The following is a 22,660-nucleotide window of genomic DNA, read 5'->3' on the forward strand; positions in this document are numbered from 1 at the left end:
TCTTGTTTCCCTGAGTATCTTCCCTAATCCCAGTTTCAGAGCTTCTCCCTGCTAGCTCCTAGGCTTCAGCTTTTCAGGGCTGCTGCTCGTATCTACCGAGAGGCAGTGGCTAGCAAGCCTCTCCCTGACCAGAGCAGGCTGGCATGAGTTTAGTGCATATCTGTCTCCAGCCAGGAAGTTAACAAAAGATGGGAGAAGGCTAAGATTTTTTTTTTTGCTGTTTTTCTCCTTGTGTAGACTCAGCTCTTGGTCCCAGACAACTATCCAACAGGAATATAAAATACCTTCCAGCATCTTTTAAATCACTAGCATTCTGCTGTTCTCTAACAATCACATCCTTCATTGATTCCTACACCTCCCCACCCCTTAATTAAGCCATTATCTGCCTATTATGTGCAACTTCTGTGGTGAGCACTTAGAATACAAAAATGAAAAACAACACTATTCTTGCCCCCAGTGAGCTTACAGTCCACTGGGTGACAGGATACATGCACTGACTTAAATATCCCAGGTCTTTAATTTCACGAATTTAATTTTACCCTTCACGCTGTGAGGAAGATCACACCCCCTCCAATAACTTAGTAGACTGGCCCCTCGGGCCACGAGCTGGGCCCTTGGACACATCCAGCCTGCCACCAGAACCATTCCTGAAATCTTTCCAGCTCTGCTGAACCACCTGGGCCAGGATGAAGATTGAGGGTGTACTTAGCTGGAGGACACATATAAAAATAAGGATAAGACCGGGTAGCGAGTAATGAAGACAAAAGAAAGAGCCAGAAAGAGTGCTTGAGGAAAATCTCAAGATGGAGAAAACCCTTTCAAGCAGTGGAAATCAGGGAAGGCTTCCTGGAGAAGGGGGACCTGAAGTGAAACTCAAAGGAAGAAAAGAATTCAGAGGGAGATGAGGAGGGAGGGAGCACATTCCAGGCACGCAAATGGAGTGGGGGAGGAAAGAAGACCTGAAAGAATGCAAGGAGAGGAGGATAGGCCCAAGGGGAAGGCTGGGGCATGGATAATGAGTCTGACTAGAATGTAGATTGTATGAGCCTACCCTCCAGGGTTGTGTGAGGATCAAGCAAGATAATGATTGTAAAGCACTTAGCACAGTGACTGGCACATAGCAGGCACCATATACATGCTAGCTATTGTTGTTGGTATTGTTATTATTAATTAGATCAGAGGAAAGCCTTGAAGGACAGGCTGAAAACATCAATCAACATTAATTAAGCACCTACTGTGTGCCACGCTAAGTGTTGGCCCTGGTCAAACTTGCGGCTTAAGTGGGTTGTTTGGGCTGCTGTGAGAAGGGGAGATTAGAAAGGGGAGAGGCTGAAGCAGGGAAGTCAGTGTGGAAGGGAGGGCAATGGTCCAGCTGAGAAGGGATGAGACTTAGAGCTGGGGCAGTGGCTGTGGGGGGTGGGGCCAAGGGGGTGGGGCCAAGGGATGTTGTGCAGGCAAGGGAAAAGGAAGAGTCCCAGGCAACTGTGATGTTTCAAGCTTGGGTGACACAAAATTCCCCGAACCTCCTCCACAGCCCTTATTTTTCCCCTAATTAGAGCATGAACTGCTTGAGACCGGGGGCCATCTTTGTCTATTTGCATCCTACAGTCTTAGCACAATGCTTGCCACATAGAGCACTTGTAATACTTTTTCATTCATTCATTCATTCATTCATTCATTCATCCATGCATGCATGCATGCATTCATTTATTTGTTCATTCATTCATTCATCCTTCCTTTGTTTCTGGTCTAGTTCTTTGTAGACTTTATCCTCCCTGAAGGTAGGCCCCACACCAGAGTACTCTTCAGCAGCCAATTTAAGAAGGAAAGGAGATGTGTAGTAGGAATAGGTCTGAGGACCTGGGGCTCATATCCTGCCTGTGAGACCTGATGTAAATCATTGAACTTCCACTGGTCTCAATTTCCTTCCATGTAAAATGATGAATTAGATTAAATACTTCCAAGCGCTCTAGAAGTGTGAACTATTTTAGAAAGATTTTCCTAAAATGGTTAAAATTAAAGAAGTTTTGGCAGAGGAAGAGGTGATCAGTTATCCAGGAAATTCAGTTCTGTGTGAGAGTGATTTGGGGATAGAGAGTGCTAGGCTTGGAGTCCAGAAGGCTGGGAACAAATCCTGTCTCCAAAATTGATACTGATGGACCTGGGGCAGTTATCTGGTCTCTCCCAACCTCAGCTGCCACGTCTGTGAAATGGGTATTATCATACCTCTAGTAATGATTTCACAAGCTCCAATGAGATGCTGTATGTAAAGTACTCGGCAACCTTGCGAGCCCTGGACATGTTTTCTCCTACTGGTCGCGGCTGTCTCCCTGTTTCAGAACCACCTGCCTTCCGCAAGTGTGAGCATGGCCTGCAGTTTGAGATCTCCCACCAGCTGGGCAGGGACCCTGTGCGCTATGACCTCGTGGGTGGATTCAGAAAGCCAAACCCAACCTCTCAGCCTTGAACGCTAGTCAGGTCTTGCAGCAGTCCACAAGGTGAGTATTTTGGGAATGTGCAAAGGGAGGCATGGAGGGAGGTCCAGGCAGGGTTGGGGGACCAGCAGAACCTCCGGATGGCAGCTGCTGAGCAGTCCTGGCCTGCTTCTGGGGTTCATCTACACACCCTCTTCTGTCTGCTTCTCCAGCAACAATGACTGGGTAAACGAGAACCGTTCTGCGGATAATGTCTCTCCGTAATGAAACAAAGAGCTTCCGCTTAGATTGAAACTTGTAAAATGTTTCCCTCGGGACAAGAGTGAAGCTGACTGAGGAAAAAGCTACCCTGTTTGGATTCTGGGGGGAGGAGAGAAAAAAACAACTAAATATGGCTTTTCTTCCCTTGCTTTTCATTAACTCTAAAAGGAGATGATGTGGCTGGAATCATATTTATGGACATTTTGGAACTGGGAATCATAAAGCTGAAATGATGTGTTTTGTAGCACTAAAAATGTAGGCTGCTGAGTGGCCAGGCCATTTCAGAGGTGCTGGCCACCAGAATGAAGCTTCCAATGAGCTTGGTCCGGACGATTATGAAAGAGTAGTGACAGCTGATGGTTGATCGGTGACAAGTACCACGGGGACCGTGGCGAGTATGGTGCATTATGGAGTGAGTTCCTGGGGATATGGGAACAGACAGTGAGAGAGGAAAACTTCAGTGTCATGGGAAGAGACCTGGTTCAGTGTCCCAGCTCTGCCAATAACTTCATGACCTCAGGGAAGTCACTCAACCCCTCTGTGCCTCAGTTTCCTCTTCTGTTGTAAATTGGAATAAGTCTCTTTTTCTCTCTGAGCCTCAGGTATTTTCATGTGTGAAAGGAAGGGGTTGGATTGTGGGGTGATTTTTCTCAAGTCCCTTCCAGCTCCAAGACTATGCTCCTGTGACTATGTGACCTTGGCCAAGTTATTTCCTCTCTCTCAGCCTCAGTTTCCACAACTATAATAATAACTAACATTTCCATAGTGCTTTAAGGTTTACAAAGAGCTTCCCAAATGTGATCTCATTTGATCTTCATTAGAACACCAGAAGATACTCTTATTATCGGTATTTTATTTATTTATCATCCATATTTTATTCTAGTAATAAGGTGCTCTTATCTCTCTTTTACAGATGAGGAAATTGAGGCAGGAAGATGTGAAGTGACTGGCCCATGGTCACACGGCTAGTAAGTGTCTGTGTCAGGAATTGAACTCAGGTCTTCCTGACTTGGTCCAGTTCTCTATCCACTGTGACTTTTTTACATGAGCAACCTTAGATGACTCTTTCCCTTAAGCTCAGTTTCTTTAGTTTCACAGTTTCCTGTTGAAGGAGATGGTTGTACCAGATGATTGCTAGGATAAGGAAAGGGTCTTAATCCCCATTTTGAATTTTGAACTGGACTTGTGGGGCACCTAGGTAGTACAGTGGATAGAGCACTGGGTCCGGAATCCAGAAGACCTGAGTTCAAATCTGGCCTCAGACACTTTTTAGCTCCACTTCACCCTGTCTGCCTCAGTTTTCTCATCTGCAAAATGAGCTGGGGAAGGAAATCCCAAACCACTTCAAGATCTTTGCCAAGAAAACCCCAAATGGGGTTATGATGAGTGTGAAACAACTTAACAACGACTGGACCTGTGATTTCACTGGTGGAAGGAGCTCCCAGTGAGGAAATTCCCTTCATCAGAGCAGATGAGCACCTACTCTTCAACTTAGAGTCTTAAAGAGCTGTCTCATTTTACAGATAAGGAAACTTAAGAGGCTCAGAAGAATTGAGTTAATTATTTGTAGTCCTGGAAAAGTAACATGGAATAGTGGATTGACAACTGGACCTGGGGTCAGGAAGATCTGAGTTCAAATCCAGGCTCAGATACTTACTAGCTGTGTGACCCTGGGCAAGTCACTTAACCTCTTCCTGCCTCAGATTCCTCATCTGTAAAATGGGGATCATAAGAGTGCCTACCTCTCAGGATTGTTGTGAAGACAGAATGATATCATATTTGTAAAGTGCTTTAAACCTTAAAGCGCCATGTCAACGCTGCTAATTGTAGGTACTGGCTGTGTGACCCTGGGTGGGTCACTTAGCCTCTCAGTGCTCTGGGTAACTTTCTATGGTTCTGGAGTTGCAGAGGATTGTCTATCTGCATCTGACAGTGTGGTGTAATGGCTAGAGTTCTGTACCTGGATTCAGGGAGACCTGGGTTCAAGTCTGGATGTTGTCAATGTTCCAGGTGACACCTTAAATATGTACTATATGCAGGTGTGTAGGAGTGTGTGTGTGTGTGTGTGTGTGTGTGTGAGAGAGAGAGAGAGAGAGAGAGAGAGAGAGAGAGAGAGAGAGAGAGAGAGAGAGATGACAGGTAGAACTCACACCATTTTGTAGCATGATGAATCCCATCTTTAATAATGTGGATATACATTCTGTGGCCAAAGAGAACTATTTCAAAGAGAAATCAACCAACCATCTAACCAGCATTTCTTAAGTGCCTACTATGTGCCAGGTGATAGATCTAGAAAGAAAAACAAAGTGGCCCCTGCCCTCAAGAAAGCATACATCCCCCTCTTGCTGTATCCTGGGGTTAGGACAGAAGTCAACAAGCCATTATCAAGTACTGACTGTGCATTGGGCACTGGGGATATAGCCACGTGAAACAGTTTGGAGACTCCAGACCTTTAGGGAGCTTCTGTTCTATTGGAAGAGGCAGAAACGTACAGATGTAAGTGCAGAAAATCCATCTGTCAATCACCATGTCTATTAAGCACGTGTTAGGTGCTGATTGCTGGAGATACAAAGACAGGAGCCTCCAGTCCCTGCCTTCGATGAGGAATGGAGCAGTAACCAAGACAAGGCCACCTGGGCTTTGCCACAGGGTGGGTATTTGCAGAAGGATGGCATCTGACATATGGCCCAAGGACTCACTAAATGCTTGTCACATTGGACGAATGTACTATTTTGTCCCTGTGTGCCTTTGGCCAACCACAGCTGCTGTAACTCCAGAGGGGTAGGAAGAGGCCAGGGGGTGCTGCCAGTGTGAATATCAGAGAGAATGTCAGAGGTGAAAGGGACCTTACAGAGCTAGTCCACGGCCTCATTTTACAAAGGGGGGAAACTGAGGCCACTCAGCAAGCTAGTTTTACAAAGCCACTGCTAGAATCTTGGTCTCCTAGGCTGTCTTTGAGATAGAAAAGTGATTCCTGGGCACTGAGTCACAAGATCGGCTCCTTTGGTGTGGAGGCAATGACTTTCTTTCTCTGGGATCTTTCTCTCCGACGTAACAAAGGTCACTAGATTTCTCAGTGGATAGAACTCTGGGCCTGGGGTCAAGAAAACCTGGGTTCCAATCTCACCTGTCACTGACTGTTTGACCTTAGACATGTCACACTCCTGCTCTTAACTTCTGACCCTATCAAGTTGAAACTGCAGGCATCCCTGTCCATTAGGGCTGACTCCTCTGTGTCCCAGCACTAATCACTTCATCTCGCAGCCTGGCTACGCTTGCATTTCAAATGAAATGTGATTCAAGGCATTGTTAGTCTCTGTATATCTGCCATCCATCCAACTTGCTATTAAAACACCTTCGGCTCATTTAGAGAAGGCTCGTTTTCCTAATGACCGTAATAGCCATTTGGGGCAGGAAATGGAGATGTATTGTGTCTCCCAAGGAAGAGGAGGAGGATGGCTAATTATAATCTCTGAGCATGATCGAACCTTGGCTAGATGGGAGCCTCAGGCCACCCGCTGATTCCTTTTGGCTGGGACGTGGCGTGTCTCAGAATTTATCGGTGCGTAGGTTTTCTCTGCTCTTTTCATAGGGTCCTTGAAGATCAACCAGTCAACTCCCTCATTTTTACAGCTGGGGAAAGTGAGGCACAAAGGGTTATCTGTAATAACACAGAGGAGGCATTTGAAACCTTACCTGTGGGGAGACAATAAAGTGGGCTGGGCTTAGAGTTGTGGTAGAACTGGGTTGAGATGTGCAGTAGAAAGAGGGCTGAATTCAGTCACCAGACCTGAGTGTGAATTCTTCAGGAAGTCTGGGCTTCCATTTCCTCATCTGTAAAATAAGGAAGTTGAACTTAGAAGGTCTCTAAGGTCCCTTTGAGCCCTAGATGTATGATCTTCTGTGTGTGTGTGTGTGTGTGTGTGTGTGTGAGAGAGAGAGAGAGAGAGAGAGAGAGAGAGAGAGAGAGAGAGACAGAGAGAGACAGAGAGACAGAGACAGAGACAGAGAGAGACAGAGAGTGACAGAGACAGACAGAGAGACAGAGACAGAGAGACAGAGACAGACAGAGAGAGAGAGAGAGACCAAACTCTGCTTCTTCTTAGCTGTCTGGCTGTGGACAAAAGTCAGCTACCTGCCCAGAGCCTCACTTTCTGCATTTGTAAATGAAGATAATAATCCCTGTACTCCCGTGATTGCCACAGGGGGCCAAGGTGATAAGGTATCAAGGTACATGATATGTAAATGTCCACTATTACACCACAAGGAGGCAGGGTGGAGCAGTGGTGAGGGAGCCAGCCTGAGAGTCTGGAAGACCTGGGTTCTAATTTTACTGCCAATATATACAGGCTGTGACTCTGGATAAGTCATTTAACCTTGTAATGCTGTAGGCAGCTAACTGGACGGGACTCTAGCTCTGGGTGAGTTTTTATTTTGCCTCAGTGAAGTTTATTTTCTCACCTGGAGCTCTCACACCCTAGGTCAAGACCAAAAGTTTGGTGGCATTATTGCTGTGGTCTTTATTGTTACTGACGTTGCTTGGGTCATGGTCTGGCCCCTCTGATAGCTCAGCCAGTTCAGTGAACAGACATTCAGTGAGTTTCTGTGGTGTGCCAGGTACTGGGCTCAGCCCCAGGGATAGAAAGACCAAAAAAAAAAAAAAAGAACCAATTCCTGCCTCCAAGGAGCTTACGTTCTATGGGAGGGACACACCCTGTCCTAGGAGGTGTAAGACTTTTGTCCCCCTACTGGACAGCTGGTGCAGGACTAGGGCTTGGGTGCCATTATAATAACAGCATCATGGATTAAAGCTAGAAGATGCTTTGGGGACCATTTAAACTAACCTCTCCATTTTACAGATGAAAAACCTGAAGCCTAGAGAGGCCACAGGAACATAAATCTAGAATCGGGAAAGACTTTAGGTGAACCATCTTGTTCAATCATGACTCAGTTTACAAATGGGAAAACCAAGGCCAACATTCCTTTTGCAGATGAGGAAAGCGAAGCTCAGAGAGATGGTTGGATAGATCTAGGGTTGAGAGGGGTTTTAGGGACTGCCCCCCATTTTACAGATGAGGAAACTGAGTCCCAGAGTGATTACAAATCATTAATATATAGAATTGGAAGGGACCTTGGAGATCACTGAATTCAACTTGTTCGTTTTAGAGATGAGGACATGGAGTGATTTGCCCAGGGTCACACAAGCAATAAGTGGCTGAGAGGAGATCTGAACCCAGGGCTTTTGACTCCAAATCTGACATTTTCTAGTGCTCTGCTGGGTAGTCTAACCCTAATCCTGTTATCCCATGAGGACCCCCCACCCACCTTGAGAGTTCATGCTGTGACTTTTTTCTGAGTGACTTTGGATGACGCCTTTACCCCCTCTGAGCCCAAGGCGGGATTGCTTAACCAGGGTCTGAGGTCTCACTCCTCTGTGGTCCTTAGCAGAGGGACAAAGAGCTGGACTTAAATCAGGAGGATTGCATTTGAGACCTGGCTCATCCAATTTGCAGAGATTTCCTTATAGCCCCCTCAGAAAGGGAGATAATATTGTCACCCCATTTTACAGAGGAGGAAACTGAGGCACAGACATGTGTGCTGAAGTTCTAGCCCTCTGTGCTTCAAGCTTTTACTTTGTAAAGTGTAGGTGACAATACTTACTATCTCTCCTTCCTGAGGTGGCTGTAAGGACATCTCTGGAAATGGTAAAGAATGTTGTAGACTGTTAAACACTTCATAAATGGTCAAACACTGAGATGTTCTGTAAGCAGATGCTATAATGAAAAGCATTTTTCACAGCGTAAAGCTCCTACAATGTGACCTGCCTTGGTGATGACCACTGGGGACCCTGAAGTCCTCCATGTAGGTGGAGCCTTCACAGGCTGGGGACAGGGTGTGGCGTCGGGGGCGGGGAAGCTTCCTGCTTGACTTGGGGTGTTCGCTGTCCTTCATCCTCCGTCCTTCACTCTGGTTCCTCCATGGAGCCGCGTGATGGCCGTACATTTCCTCTCCCCAGGGAGGACCTCAGCAGCCTGTTCCTGCCTCGCTCCAGAGTGCCCCCGGTCTGCCGGGCAGTGGCTGGCATGGAGGGCTGCTCCCAGCAGGCCTTGAATCGGGTCGGTTGTGTGAGGAAGACGTTTGCCAGTAGCTTAGCAGCCGTAAAGAGGAAGGCCGTGTGCACCCAGATCATCCTCCAGATGGTGAGCCCCCCACCGCTGCACCCCCAATCCCTCTCCTTCTCCTCCCTTCCCTGGACAGCTCATGTTGGGTTACAGGAAGCAGCTGAGCAGGGAGTGGGAAGGGAGAGGCTCTAGGAAGCCCCCTTCTCACTACTGTTAAAAATCTGATCACCATTACCTTTGTCACAGTGCCTGAAATTCCATCATCAGACCGTGTTTTAAATTAGGTCATTGAAGATTCCCATTAGAGGAATAACATTCATGTAACACTTTCTGGCATTATGCTAAGTGCTTTACAATTATCAGTTCATTTGATCCTCACAATAACCCTGGGAAGTAGGGGCTATCATGACCCCCCATTTTATGGGTGACAAAAATGAGACAGGAAAGGTTAAATGACATGTCCAGAGTCACGCAGCTAGAAAGTGTCTGGGGCCAGATTTGAACTCAAGCTTTCCTGACTCCGGGCCCATCCACTGTGCCACCTAGCTGCCCCCGAGACCTTATTTTTAAAGTGCTTTGTAAAGCAACAAAGCAGTTACATCAGTGCTAGCTGCCATTGTTATTAGCAATAATAATAATGTGGCTGGACGACCACTTATTGGATGTGCTGTGGGAAGGTTTCCTTTCTGGGTCTGGGTTCAACTTGTCAGCCCTGGAGGTCCCTCGGGGGCCATCTCTAGTCGTCCTGATCTAGATCTGGTCACTGGACCCAGATGGCTCCAGAGGAGAAAGTGAGGCTGGTGACCTGGCACAGCCCTGCCTCACTTCAATCCGATTCACTTGCTAGTCATGGCATCACCTTCCTGATGTCATGGTCCTCTTTGAAAATGAAGGACAAACAATTCACCTCGGGCGGTTGTCAGAAGATATGAATTGTCTCAGTCACGATGCGACCTTGGACAAGCTTCAGCTTTCCCTCTCTGTAAAATGATGTGATCGGACTAAATGCCCTCTAGCTTTTTCTCCAACCCGGAGCATCTTTGTTCTCTTGATGGGTTTGACTCTTGGTGTGTGGTTTTCAGAGAGAGGGAGAAGAATGTGGCAAAAACTCGTGAGGTAGAACCCTTCCCTTGTGGTCCAGAGTAGGGACTCGCTCTTCTACAGGGGGGATCTCAGGACGAAGGCATCTGCAGGGCAAGAAGGTTTCCAGTGAGGCAGTGGAAGTGTCTGGAAGATCTGGGAATCTAGGTTCCCAGAGGGCAGGGATTGTTTCATTAAATCTTTGTGTCTAAGCACCTTGTAGCATAGCGCCCACCCCTAATACATGTTTGTCGAATCAAATTGAAAGCCATCTCTCCTTTCTCCTAATTAACCCCTCCTGTGTGTCACATCTAGCCCTGACCTCTCTCTCCTTCTGTGCCCCAGGATGCTTTGACCAATGTGATCAAACGGTCCCAGTTGCATTTTATCCATTGCCTGGTCCCCAGATCAGGATCAGAGGACAGAGGAGGGAATGCCTCCCTGGCACCAGCCCACAGAGAGCACCCCCTGGACATCTCCAGCCTGAGGGTCCAGCTGGCTGGAGCTCAGGTCCTAGACGCCCTGAGGCTGCACCGGATTGGTAAGTGGCCCTGCTCCAGGAATAATGAGGAGAGTCCCCCAGCCCCAAGAGCACCTGACATGTATGGAGCATTAGCCCTCCAAAGCAGGCTCATCGGCAAGATCAGGAGGTTCAAGCTGAAAGAGATGTTAAAGAACATTGATCTTGGCCTCCTTTTTTACAGGCTGGGAAACTGAGGCCCATTCTTTTAATAGAATATAGATTTTCCTATTAGACTATAAGCCCCATGAGGGCAGCAACAGCCTTTGATTCACTTCAGCAAACATTTTCTAAGTACCTGGTACGGTCAAGGCAGATCTGGTGCTAGGGATGCAAAGCAACCAATCAGTGAGCATTTATTAAATGGCTGTTATGTGCGTGGCACTGTGCTGGGCACTGGGGATGATGGTAGGACAAAGAAGGGAGCAATCCCTGCTTACAGCATCCTAATGGAGAAGACAAGAACATAAAAATACTGTTGTTTAGTCGTTCAGTTGTGTCTGACTCTTTGTGACCTCCGGGGTCCACAGGGTTTTCTTGGTAAAGACACTGGAGTGGTTCACTGTTTGCTTCTCCAGTGGATTAAGGCAAACAGAGGTTAAGTGACTTGCCCAGGGTCACACAGTTAGTAAGTGTCTGAGTCCAGATTCGAACTCAGATTTTCCTGACTTCAGGATGGCTGCTCTAGGCAATGAGCCATCTGGCTGCCTCTGTAAGATGTATATGGCATGAATATAAAGTTAATAAATACTTATTATTATTCATATTAATACATATTAACTAATTATAAAGCAAAGTATTGGTTGGTCAGATGATAAACATTTATTAAGCACCTACTGTGTGCCAGGCACTGTGCTAAGCACTGGGGTTACAAAGAAAGGCAAAAGCCAGCCCCTTCCCTCAAGGAGCTCACAGTCTAATGGGGGAGATGAGAGGTCAACAACTAGTCAAATACCAGACACATACAGAGTACATAGAAGGTAGCCTTAGAGGCTAAGGCAGTGGCAGCTTGGGAGGAGGGGGCAGCTGGCAAAGGAGACCCTTGAGTTCAGTCTTACAGAAGCCAGGGATAAAAACAGACCAATCCCTACCTTCAAGGAGCCCACTGACTACTGGGGGAGGGGAGCAAGGGGAGGGAAGAGGAGAGGGGAAGGGGAACTCAAGGTGAGGCAGACACAAAGGGTTCGAGGAATATCTGAGGATGGAAGGGACCCTTTTGGGGACCTTATGGGAGTCTGGAAAGGCTCCTCAGAGGAGGCGGTGCCTCAGTTGAGCCTCAAAGGAAAATATAAATTCCGGAAAGATGGAAGCAAGGAGATGGTGTTTGGGATGAGCTCCTAAGTCCAGCTGGTCACCCAGAGTGTGGGACGGGAAATTGTGTGGCAAGGGGCTGACTGTTCAGGCTGGGGCCACGCTGTTCTGGTGTCCAATGCTAGGACAAGGAAGGACTCTGCTGTTTCCCCCATCAGCACTAGAGCTCTGCTAATGGGAAGGTGTGTGTGTGTGTTATTTTTTATTTTTTATTTGTGGGGAGGAGGGTTTTTTTAATTCCTGTAGTGCTTTAGAATTTACCAAAATGCTTTACACACATGATCTCATTTGGTCCTTACAACAGCCATGTCTGGCAGAGGGCTATTATCATTCCCATTTTACAGAGAGGAAGGTGAGGCTGAGACAGGGAGATAAGGAAGGATTTGAACCCAGGGTCTTCCCAACTGCAAGCCCAGTCTGTGCTGTGTCCACTTCACCACTGGGCTGCTGTCCACTGACACCATCGCCTTGGTGTCTCCTCGCTGTGCCTTTCAGAGAGTTCAGTGTTTGTTGACTGAATAACTGACAAGCCTGGGAATGACCTGGGTAGTGTGGGACTGTGGAAAAGAAAGGCTGGCTATGGGATCAGAGGTCCTGCCCTGAAATCCCAGCTCTGCTGCTGGTGACCTGTGTAGACAAGTCACTTTTCCTTCTTAGTTATAAAATGAGTGGATGGGGCCAGATTCCTCTAAATCACATCTACCAGGATCTGGATTTTACACCAGAGAAAACTGTGGTCCACGGACTATGACCCACCTGCCCAACCTCGCTTGGCACACTAGTCCGGCCAGGGCTAGGACCTAATATAATAATATGTCCCATTTCTGGAGCGCTTTAAGATTTACAAAACATTTTCTTGACAATAGCCGCAGGGCATATCTAGGAGATAAAGAAACTGAGGCTCTGAGAGGTGGCAGTGACTTGTCCAGGGTCCCTCTGGCAGTTTGTACCAGCTCAGGGCCCAGAATCAAGGACTTCTGACCCCAAGCCAGCATTCTTTCCACGGGGCTCACCAAGCTGATAGTGTCAGGCTGGGATAGGAACCCGCACCTGCCTCTTGGACCGTCTGGGATTCTTCCTTCCGCGCCTCGGCATTTCCCCCTTTCCAGGCATGGTTTCCATCTTCACCTTTTCCCAGAAGGATGTCCCAGCCCTAGGGGTTCCTGCCCTGTTTCTGGCTCCTCCCCCTTTTAGCATCTCTTTTTGCAGCATCCCCCAGAAGATGGCATTGCTCAGAGAAGCAGGGAGCCCTGGGCCTGAATGCCGCCCTCTCCCCGGGGACCATGCAGCCTGTGCCGCTGGACAGCTCCGCCTCCCTCCCTCTTGCAGCTGCCGAGCCCCGTCCCACACTGCGCTGCTGAGCGTTGACTCCCTGCAGCGTCTGCCGGCCCTGGCCAGCTGATTCAGCGGGGGCCTGGTGCCAGAGAAATGGCGCACGGCCCCCGGGGGCCACTGTAAAGTCACTCAGGCAGGAGGCTGCTGTCTGCTGGCTGGGCCACCTGAACAGGAAGGGGAGGGAAGCGAGAGAATTTCTATGGTGCCTAGTATGTGTCAGGGCTAAGCACTTCTTACAAGCATTATCTCATTTGATCCTCACAACAATGCTGGGAGGGAGATGATCTTATTATCCCCATTTTATAGTTAAGGAAACTGAGGCAGACAGGTTAAGTGACTTGCCCGGGGTCACAGACTTAGTAAGTATCTGAGGCTGGATTTGAACTCTGGTCTCTCTGACTACAGGACCCATCTCTCTATGTAGCTGAATCTTACTGCTCTCCCTTCAGAGCTGGTTGAAGGCTCCCCTTGTCCAAGGCCGCCGGGAGCCATAGACAAGGAGAAACCTCTGGGCTAAGGAAGGAGGCAGAAGAGGGGCTGCTGGACCATAGACATAGACATGTGGCATTGAGAGAAGGGTATTTACTACCCAGAAAAGTAGGGAGAAGGGCAGCATGGAAGACACGGTGTGGGGCTTAGGCTCAGGAAGACCTGGGTTCAAATTTTGCTCCATATAGTCACTAGCCATGAGAGCAAGAGCAGCTCTTTTCACCTCTGTCAGCCTCAGTCCCTACATCTGTGAAATGGGTATGATAATATTGGCAGTGTTTACCTCACAAAGCAGCTGTGAGTCCTCATGAGATTCTGTATGCAGAGGCCTCAGTAAACATTCTAATACGCTCTCTACTATAATCACCAGCCAGTGGGGAGGCAACATCATGTATGTAGTGGAGCGAGACCTGAGTTCAAGACCTTCTTCTCCCGCCTCTGTGCCTAGCACCGTGCTGAGTGCTGGGAATAACAATATGAGCAGAAAGGACAGGTCCTGCCCTCAAGAAGGTTTCATGGCTCTCTGCCTCAGTTTCTTCATCTGTAAAATGGTGATAATCATAGCACCTATTTCACAGGGCTGCTGAGAAGATCATATGTGGTAATGTGAATTATACAAATGTGGGGGCTTCTGTTATTGTCCCCATTAAGCCTGAATTTGATTCCACAAATAACCCTTTGAAAGAAGAGCCGTCTCTGGCCATGTCACTCCCATGCTCAAAAAATCACCAGTGGGTCCCTACTGCCTCTCCAGAAAAATTTAAATTCCTTTGCCTGCTCTTTAAGGCCCTCAGCATGCTGACACTACCTTAACCCTCCAGGATTTTCCAGGAAGTCCTGGGTTCAAATCCAGCTTCTGACACTGATCAGCAGTGTGACCCTGGGCAAGTCCCCTAACCTCTATCAGCCTCAGTTTCTTCAATTGTAAAATGGGGGGTAATAATAGGTAGGTGGCACTGTGGATAGAATGCTGGGCCTGGAGTGAGGAAGACTCATCTTTCTGAGTTCAAATGTGGCCTCAGATGCTTACTAGCTGTGTGACCCTGGGCAAGTCACTTTACTCTTTTTGCCTCAGTTTCCTCATCTGTAAAATGAGTTGGGGAAGGAAATAGCAAACCACTCTAGTGTCTTTGACAAGAAAACCCCAAATGGGGTCATAAAGAGTTGGACTTGACTGAAAAATGACTGAAAATCTAAACAAAAATTGTACAGGGTTGCTGTGCAAATTGAATGAGATAATAGTTCTAAAGTGTTTGCAAGCCTTATTGTGCTGGATGACTGACAGATACTGTCTCTGTTGTCCCCTGTTGTCCCCTGTGGATGTGGAGGACGCCCATATCACAGGGTCACAGACTTAGAGATGGAAGGAACCTGGGAGGTCATGAGAACCAGACATGGTGACTTATCCAAGGCCACACAGTCTGTGTCTGAGGTGGGATTTGAACCCAGGCCTTTTTTCTTGCTTCTTTAGGCTTTTTTTTTTCCTGTTCCAGCCTCTCTGCCTTCTTCTTCCCCTATCACAGTTTGCACCCATTACCACCTTCAAGGAGCATCTCCAAGCACGCCTCCTCCAGGGAGGCTTACCTGCTTACCCAGGCCTTCCCTTTGTGTCTCCTATCAGTTTGTGGGTTGTACTAGGTGGGTAGCAGACTTCTTGGACTTTCCATGAGGCTCATTGCCCTGTTTCCCTTTGCCTCCCTCCCCCAGGTTACACAGACCACATGGGCTTCACCCGATTCAGGCGGCAGTTCCAAGTTCTGGCTCCAGAGTTTATGAAGAAGCTTTTGCTGGCCCATGAGAGGATGGAGGAGAGGAAGGTATGGGATACTGCATGGAGGGACTGGGGCTGGGGAGGAGATGCCTTGGAGGGCTGAGCAGAGTCTCTCACCAGTGAGAAGAGGGCTAGACCTGGAGGTAGAAGAAGGCTTGGGCTTAAAACCAACTCTTAACACTTACTTGCTGCATGACAAAGGACAAGTCACCTAACCTCTCTGGGCCTCAATTTTCTCATCTGCAATATGGGCATAATACCTACCTGACAGGGTCATTGTAAAGCTCAGAAGTAATCATGTTTATAAAAACATTGGGTGAGCCTCTAGAAATACTGAATCAGAGAGCTGCTGTTGGGTGCGAAAAAAGAATTTCATTGAGAGGCCGTGGAGGCAGAGGTCAGGATTTGAATTCTCACCTGCCCATGTTTGGACAAGTACATTCCTCTCTCTGGGGCTCACTGTCCTTCTGTGTACAATGAGGGAGTTAGATGAGATGGTGAAGGAGAAGAAAGAGGAGGAAAAGGAGGAGGAGGAGGGGAAGGGGAAGGAGAAGGGGAAGGAGAAGAAGAGGAAGAGGAAGGAGAAGAAAAAGGAGAAGGAGGAGGAAGAAGAGGAAGAAGAGGAGAGGAAGAAGGTGGGGTTTTGGTAATTATAGCTAATATGTTTCTACCCCGTCAAGGTTGGCAAAGTGCTATTATTGTCCCCATGAACTCTTCCTTGCCCCAAAGCTCATTCATTAGCATTATCATTGGGGGATCACCAATTGCTTTAACTATGCCCAGGGATTGAGTGTGATCATTAATCATAGAGTCATCATTGTTAAGCTGGGAGGAGCCTTAGAACATGGAATATCAGAGCTGGGAGGGACCCTGGAACAAAGAATGTCAGATCTGGGAGGGACCCTAGAACAAGGAATGTCAGAGCTGGGAGGGACCCTAGAACAGGGAATGTCAGAGCTGGGAGGGACCCTAGAACATAGAATATCAGAGCTGGGAGGGACCCTGGAACAAAGAATGTCAGATCTGGGAGGGACCCTAGAACAAGGAATGTCAGAGCTGGGAGGGACCCTAGAACAGGGAATGTCAGAGCTGGGAGGGACCCTAGAACAGAGAATGTCAGATCTGGGAGGGACCCTAGAACAGATAATGTTGGAGGTAAAAGGGTCTTTTAAAACATGTAGTCAAATCCTTTTACTTAATTTTATATTGCACAGAGGAAACTGCCATGATGGGGGATGCCTCTGCTCCCTCCCATCCCCCCAGTTGTGAGCTGCAGAGCCATGCTTCACCTCCTGCCCTCGGCCTCCAGCCCAGCAGCTGCCCCTTGGTTCAGGCCCAGGTCTTGTGCCTCTCATGCCAGGGCTCCGTCTGCCCTTTAGCTTCATCCTTGGGCTCACGAGGATCAAAGCCTCTCTGGTTTGAGGCAAAATCAAGCTTGAGCAAGTGGAAAAATCCAAGTGGTTCAGATTTTGATTCTGAGGTGGGGGAGGAGGGGTGACTTTTAAAATCCTCTCACAAACATGGTTTGCTGCAGCAGAGATTTTTGGGGGCAATGAAAGTAAACTCCATCCTGCCTCTTATGAAAAAGCTGATAAATATGCATTGGCCGGGAAGCTCCGTCACGGCATGAATTAAACATAAACACGTGCTCAGTTGGATAAACTGTCAGAGCCTGTGTGCAAATTCAGTTAAGACGTCACAATTGAATCAGACATGTCTGACAGGCAGAAAAGGTCAATGTTGTTATTAGATACCGATAGGAGGTGGAAGGGACTCCGTGGTCAGAAGGAAAGGGGAGACAGATCCAATCCTCCATGTTCTGGGTCCAGCCCGGCCTGGAACAGGCGTTTAATGGCAGGATTGTCTCCCAGCGTGTGTTGGCATCCAGGCTTGTCACTTGGGGGAATTTTTTTTCTGGTGGAGGGGCACCCAAGGCAAAACTCATATCCATGCCTCACCTTACCTCTTCCTCCTAATAAGCTGATTCAGCATTAGAAGGGACCTCAAAGGTCAGCTAAATTCGAACTCCTTGTTTATTGGTGAAAGCTCACTGATCACACAAGGAGCAAGGAGCAATGTCTGAATTTGAACCCCGGTCCTCTGACCCCGAGTCTATCATTCTTCCTAACGGAGGTGATGCAGAGGAAATTGGCTGCTGGGGCTCTAACCCCTCGGCCCCTCTATGACCTGTTTCTTGCTCTCTAGAAATGCAGGGGCTGGTCTGGATTGGCCCGGAGGTCCCTGAGGGCTCTGAGTGACCAGAGCTCCAAATTCTTCTTATCTCTTGTGGCTTTAAAGGGATCTCCTCGTGATAACCCTGGTAACAGAGCAGCAGCTTCCAAACATCGCCCTTTGGGTTCTTTGCCTAAATATGGGACTGCTTGGAGTTGGGAGCTCCTTTGTTAGAGTGGTGCTAAGGAGGTCCAAGCCAGGCTTCAGCTAGGCAAGCCACCTTGTGTGGAGGTGAACTCTGTTGTGAATCCAGGGATTGTGCCTGACCCTGGCCAAATGTCCTGCGCCTGTGGCCTGGGGAGTGGGGAAGGACCTTGCGGGGAGAGCCCATCACTAGCCATGTCTCTCCAGGGCACGCACTCCTGACCCGGGGTGCTCAGTGTGGTCGTTGACACAGGAGGATATTTCACTATTAACTGGCATCTCGTTGACTCTCAGCTCCCTGCCTCCTTCTGAGCCTGAAATGGTATCACTCGGTGATTCCCTGAGGCCTGGAGTCATCAGCACATGAGAAGGACCCTGTCCATCAGGCCCTTTGCTATTGGTTCACAATGAGTGTAAACATCCAGAGGGAGCCTCCCTTAGCCTTCTGTAGAACTAGGCTTATTGGACTTGAACCATAAAAGGGTTTTTACAAAATGGATTGTCAAAAGAAAGAACCTGAAGTGAGCTAAAAGCTTAGAATACAGGGCTGAGAGGGGCCTGAGAACAGGGAATGTCAGAGCTGAGAGGGGCCTGAGAACAGGGAATGTCAGAGCTGAGAGGGGCCTGAGAACAGGGGATGTCAGGGCTGGGAGGGGCCTGAGAACAGGGGATGTCAGGGCTGGGAGGGGCCTTAGAGCAGGGGATGTCAGAGCTGGGAGGGGCCTGAGAACAGGGGATGTCAGATCTGGGAGGGGCCTCAGGACAGGGGATGTCAGAGCTGGGAGGGGCCTGAGAACAGGGAAGGTCAGATTTGGGAGGGGCCTGAGAACAGGGAATGTCAGGGCTGGGAGGGCCCTCAGAACAGGGGATGTCAAGGCTGAAAAAAGCCTTGAAAACCACTTAAAACAACCTCCTCTTTCACAACTAAGCACACTGGAGCCTGAGGAGGGCCAGCGCCTTGAGCTGAGGTCACCCAGAGAATTAGAGGCTGACCGGAATCTGAAGTCAGACAGCAGGAGCCGAGTTCAATCGGAGAGTCCCACAAGGCCCCTTGTCCAAAAAACGCATTCTTGATGGCCTGTTCTAGTCCAAGAACCCCCCACCCCCACCCCTGTGAGGTCACTCCTGAGGAGGGGTTCTGGGGGAGATCTCGCATTTTGCCTTGGGGGAAGCCCTCTGTTTGCTGGATGGAAAGCAAGTCAGGAACTCACTGATGAGTGGCTAACTGGGGTGTGCTACAGCCAGGCTCATCCCAAAGGAGAGCTGGTCAGTGATTTTTGGGTATGGGCGTTTACATCTTGGAAACTGGTAAACAGCTACAAATCAGGGCTTCACTTGTGTTTACAGGAGCCAGTTGTTAAATATTTCCCAGCATACCCAGTGGGCAGGCATTAACATTTACTAGTCATTGTCACCCACATATAAAAGAGATGCCCCCACCCCAAGATGGATCCATTTTGACAGAGGGGAGAAGGAAGGGAAACCTCTCCCCTCCCATTTCTCACATTCTTTATTGTAAGGTCCCTTTCATCCCCGACATTTTGATAGAGGAGAGGGAATCCGGGTCTGGTCTGAAAAACACAGCAAAGCGAACAGAGTCTGCCAACCAGAAGGTGATGGGTGATCTTGACTTTGATTTCTGGACAAAGTTCTAGAAGGGATTATTAAAGCAATGGCCAGGAAGGCAGCATGGTGTGGTGAAAAGGGCCTGGGTTTATGTCCTGCCTCCAATGCTCACTCAACCTCTCTGGGCCTCAGTTTCCTCCTCCATAAAAAGACGGGGTTAGACTAGCTGGTCCCCAAGGATCTTCTTGATTCTAGGGCTATGAGGATCTGAGTCCGTGACCATAGAAAGGGAAGTGGCAACATGAAGAGCCTTCTGGTTGTAAGATTTATTGTTCCAGAGTTCTTTCCAGCTTGGAACATGCAGGGTTTTATGTTCTAAGGCCTTTCTAGCTCAAGCATTATATATTCTAAGATTATTTCAGGCCATCAACATTTGATGTCCTGTGTTCTAAGGCCTCTCTCAGTCCTGACTTTCCCTATTCTAAGGCCCCTCCCAGCCCTGACATCCCCTGTTCTGAGGCCCCCCCAGCCCTGACATCCCCTGTTCTAAGGCCCCCCCAGCCCTGACATCCCCTGTTCTAAGGCCTTCCCCAGCCCTGACATCCTGTTCTAAGGCCCTTCCCAGCTCTGCTGTCGGATGTTCTGAGGGCCCTACTAGCCCGAGCATTGTGTTCATCTGTGATTCTCTGCGAGGCGTGGAGGCGCCTCTCCTTCTTCAGGTAGCTGTATAATTAGGAGATGGGAGGATCTGTGTATGCTCACCAAAGCCCTTGTTTTCATACAGCAGCCGTTCATTTCCAATGCCATGCTCTTCTTACCAATGCTTTACACCCCGTTTGTTCGTTATTCTTCCACTGAATTTCTCAGGCACTCAGCCTTGTCTGGAATGCTCAGCCCCTTCTCTGTTGGGAGGCCTGCTTGGATGATCTCGTTGGGGAGGGTCCCTTGGAAGCCTGGGAGGGAGATCTTTGCACTGAATGCCAGAGAAGTTACCCTGAAGATGGGGCCACAGGAGGATGCTCATGCCTGATTTTGAATTCTCAGCTACATTCTACCAACTCCTCATCTGTTAATAGAATAAATAATGGAGGGCAAGCATTGCCGATCTAATTGCTCTGGTCCCCAGGCCATACCATCAATATAAAGAATCAATCCAGGAGCACTCCCACTCCAGCTCCTCTGACTAGCTGACGCTGGCATAGCCCTCTGAAGGATCAACACCGGCTTTTCATATGTGGCCTCCCTGAACGCTCCCCTCCCCCTGCAATGAAGGTGCCCAGATTATCATGCCCATTTTTCAGATCAACAAAATGAGGGTCAGAGAGGTGAAGTCACACAGCTCATGAGTCTGAGGTGGGCTCTGAATCCTTCCCCAAGCTCCAAGGTACCTTTATCATTCTGTGGTGTGGTCAGAAACAGTGGCTTTGGAGTTGGAAGACCTGGCTTCAGATCCCAAACTCTTACTGTATTATAACCTTGGGTGAGTCACTTTTCTTTATGCCTCAGTTTCTTCCTCTAAAGTAAGGCCTTGGGCTAGATGATCTCAAAGAGCCCTCCCCACTCTAAAGCCTATGACCTAGTGTCTTTGAGGGCTAGGAATATCAGAAGCTCAGTGGTATTTTTTCATATATTTAAAGGCCCAGCATGACGGGATTGTAGAGCTTGAGTTGGAAGGGACCTCAGATCAGAGACCTCTGGTCCAACCCCCTCATTTTATAGATAAATAATGCAGCTTTGGGGTGGGGTGGGGAAGGGCAAATCACCCACAGGATTTGAACCTGGGTCTTCTGCCTCCATCTACAATGCCACCTACTTACCTCATTACGATGATCAAATTAGATAACGCACATTACAAATCTTACAGCACTATACAGATGTAAGAGTATTGTTATTGCTTTATTGTTCTATTAATGGCATTGTGGACAAAGAATCAGCAAGAGCTGAGTTCAAATTCTGTCTCAGATATTTACTAGCCTTGTAACCTTGGACAAGTCATTTCACCTCCCCTTGCCTCAGTTTCCTTGCCTGTAAAATGAGAATAATAACAGGGCTATTGTGAGGATCCAGTGAAAGAAATTCTGAAACTGGTATAAGGGATGGTCCAGAAGCAGGAGGTCATTATTATTTTTTTTAGGCAATTGGGGTTAAGTGACTTGCCCAGGGTCACACAGCTAGTAAGTATCAGGTGTTTGGTCTGAGGCCAGATTTGGACTCAGGTCCTCCTAACTTCAGGGTCGGTGCTCTATCCACTGCGCCACCCAGCTGCCTCAGAAGCAGGAGGTTATTAGCAGATACACATCATCCATTAGGCCAGTGCTGAATTGTCCTGGTTGTCTGAGTTTCCACCCCATGGCGGGTTGGAAATAGTAAGAAGGGCCCTTGGGAAGGACCAGTGAGAAGCAGAAGCAATAGAAGCCGGAGAGAGGATAGCAGCTGGCATCCTGCCACCAACCTTGTAGTCACATGTTCTGAGTTCAAATCCTAGAGCAGATGCTTACTACTTCTGTGGCCTTGGGCAAGTCACTTAACCTCTCTTGGCCTCAGTTTCTTCATCTGTAAAGTGAGGAGGTTGGATTAAAATGCCTCAGAGGTCTCTTCCAGCTCTAAGTCCTCCAAATCTGTGGTCCCAGTGAGATAGCACAACTCAAGAACAAATATAGGACTAAATCATCTTCCACCTTGGTACCAGAGAGGAGGACTGGGGATCATTCTGTTGATTGAGTTCGTGGAAGGAAAGGAAGTGTGTGGTGCATTTTAGAACGATTTCCTAGGGTCATAGAAATGGAGCTCTAAGGGACCTTAGAACTCCTTCATTCAAACCCCTTCTTACATATGAGGAAACTGAGCTAATTTCTTATGGGGGGTAGAAAGAGTGTTGGATCAGAAATCAGGGTACCTGGCTTTGTCACTCAATACTATTGTCCTCTTCCAGTCCTAAATCTGTGGTCCCATAGCTTTCTCAAGGTCACAAAGCTAGTAAGAAAGGGTGTGAGCCCAAGCCCAGAACCTCTGGCTCCAAATTCAGCATTCTTTCTTAGAAAAGAATTTTACAAACAAACTTCAATTGTCTGGAGCAGCACTTATCTTGATGATGCCATAGAAAGCCTTCCTCAAATGGAAGAGGAAGGAAGGAAGATCTATTTAGCCAATCACTTTGGGACAGGTCAGGCTGCTGGGGGAGCCTATTTCTGCTCTAGGACATTTCTGCTACCCCAAGGACGGAGAAATCCCCTCTCAGGGTTTGCTGAATGAAGGGATACCCTGAGGTATGGATGAAGGGACCTAGTTCCTTCCAGGGCTTCTGCAAATATACAGAACAATTTCTGAGTTCTTTGTCTATCAAACCTTATTTTCACTTGGCTGCTCCTTCCCCTACCCCCTTTCCTTTCATCTA

The 22,660-nt window shown here is 48.2% G+C and overlaps 1 protein-coding gene across 1 annotated transcript in view; it reads left to right on the top strand.

Moving 5' to 3' along the window:
- MYO18B (myosin XVIIIB) overlaps positions 1-22,660 on the top strand; it is a 330,341-nt gene that overhangs the window by 110,619 nt on the left and 197,062 nt on the right. Inside the window, 5 exon segments of the mRNA XM_020996632.2 lie at positions 2,340-2,423; positions 2,426-2,498; positions 8,713-8,896; positions 10,244-10,439; positions 15,261-15,370. Of these exon segments, the coding sequence (XP_020852291.1) occupies positions 2,340-2,423; positions 2,426-2,498; positions 8,713-8,896; positions 10,244-10,439; positions 15,261-15,370 (647 nt within the window).

This window comes from Phascolarctos cinereus, unplaced genomic scaffold, assembly GCF_003287225.1.
Source record: "Phascolarctos cinereus isolate Bilbo 61053 unplaced genomic scaffold, phaCin_HiC Scaffold_4;HRSCAF=312, whole genome shotgun sequence".
Classification (NCBI taxonomy): Eukaryota; Metazoa; Chordata; class Mammalia; order Diprotodontia; family Phascolarctidae; genus Phascolarctos; species Phascolarctos cinereus.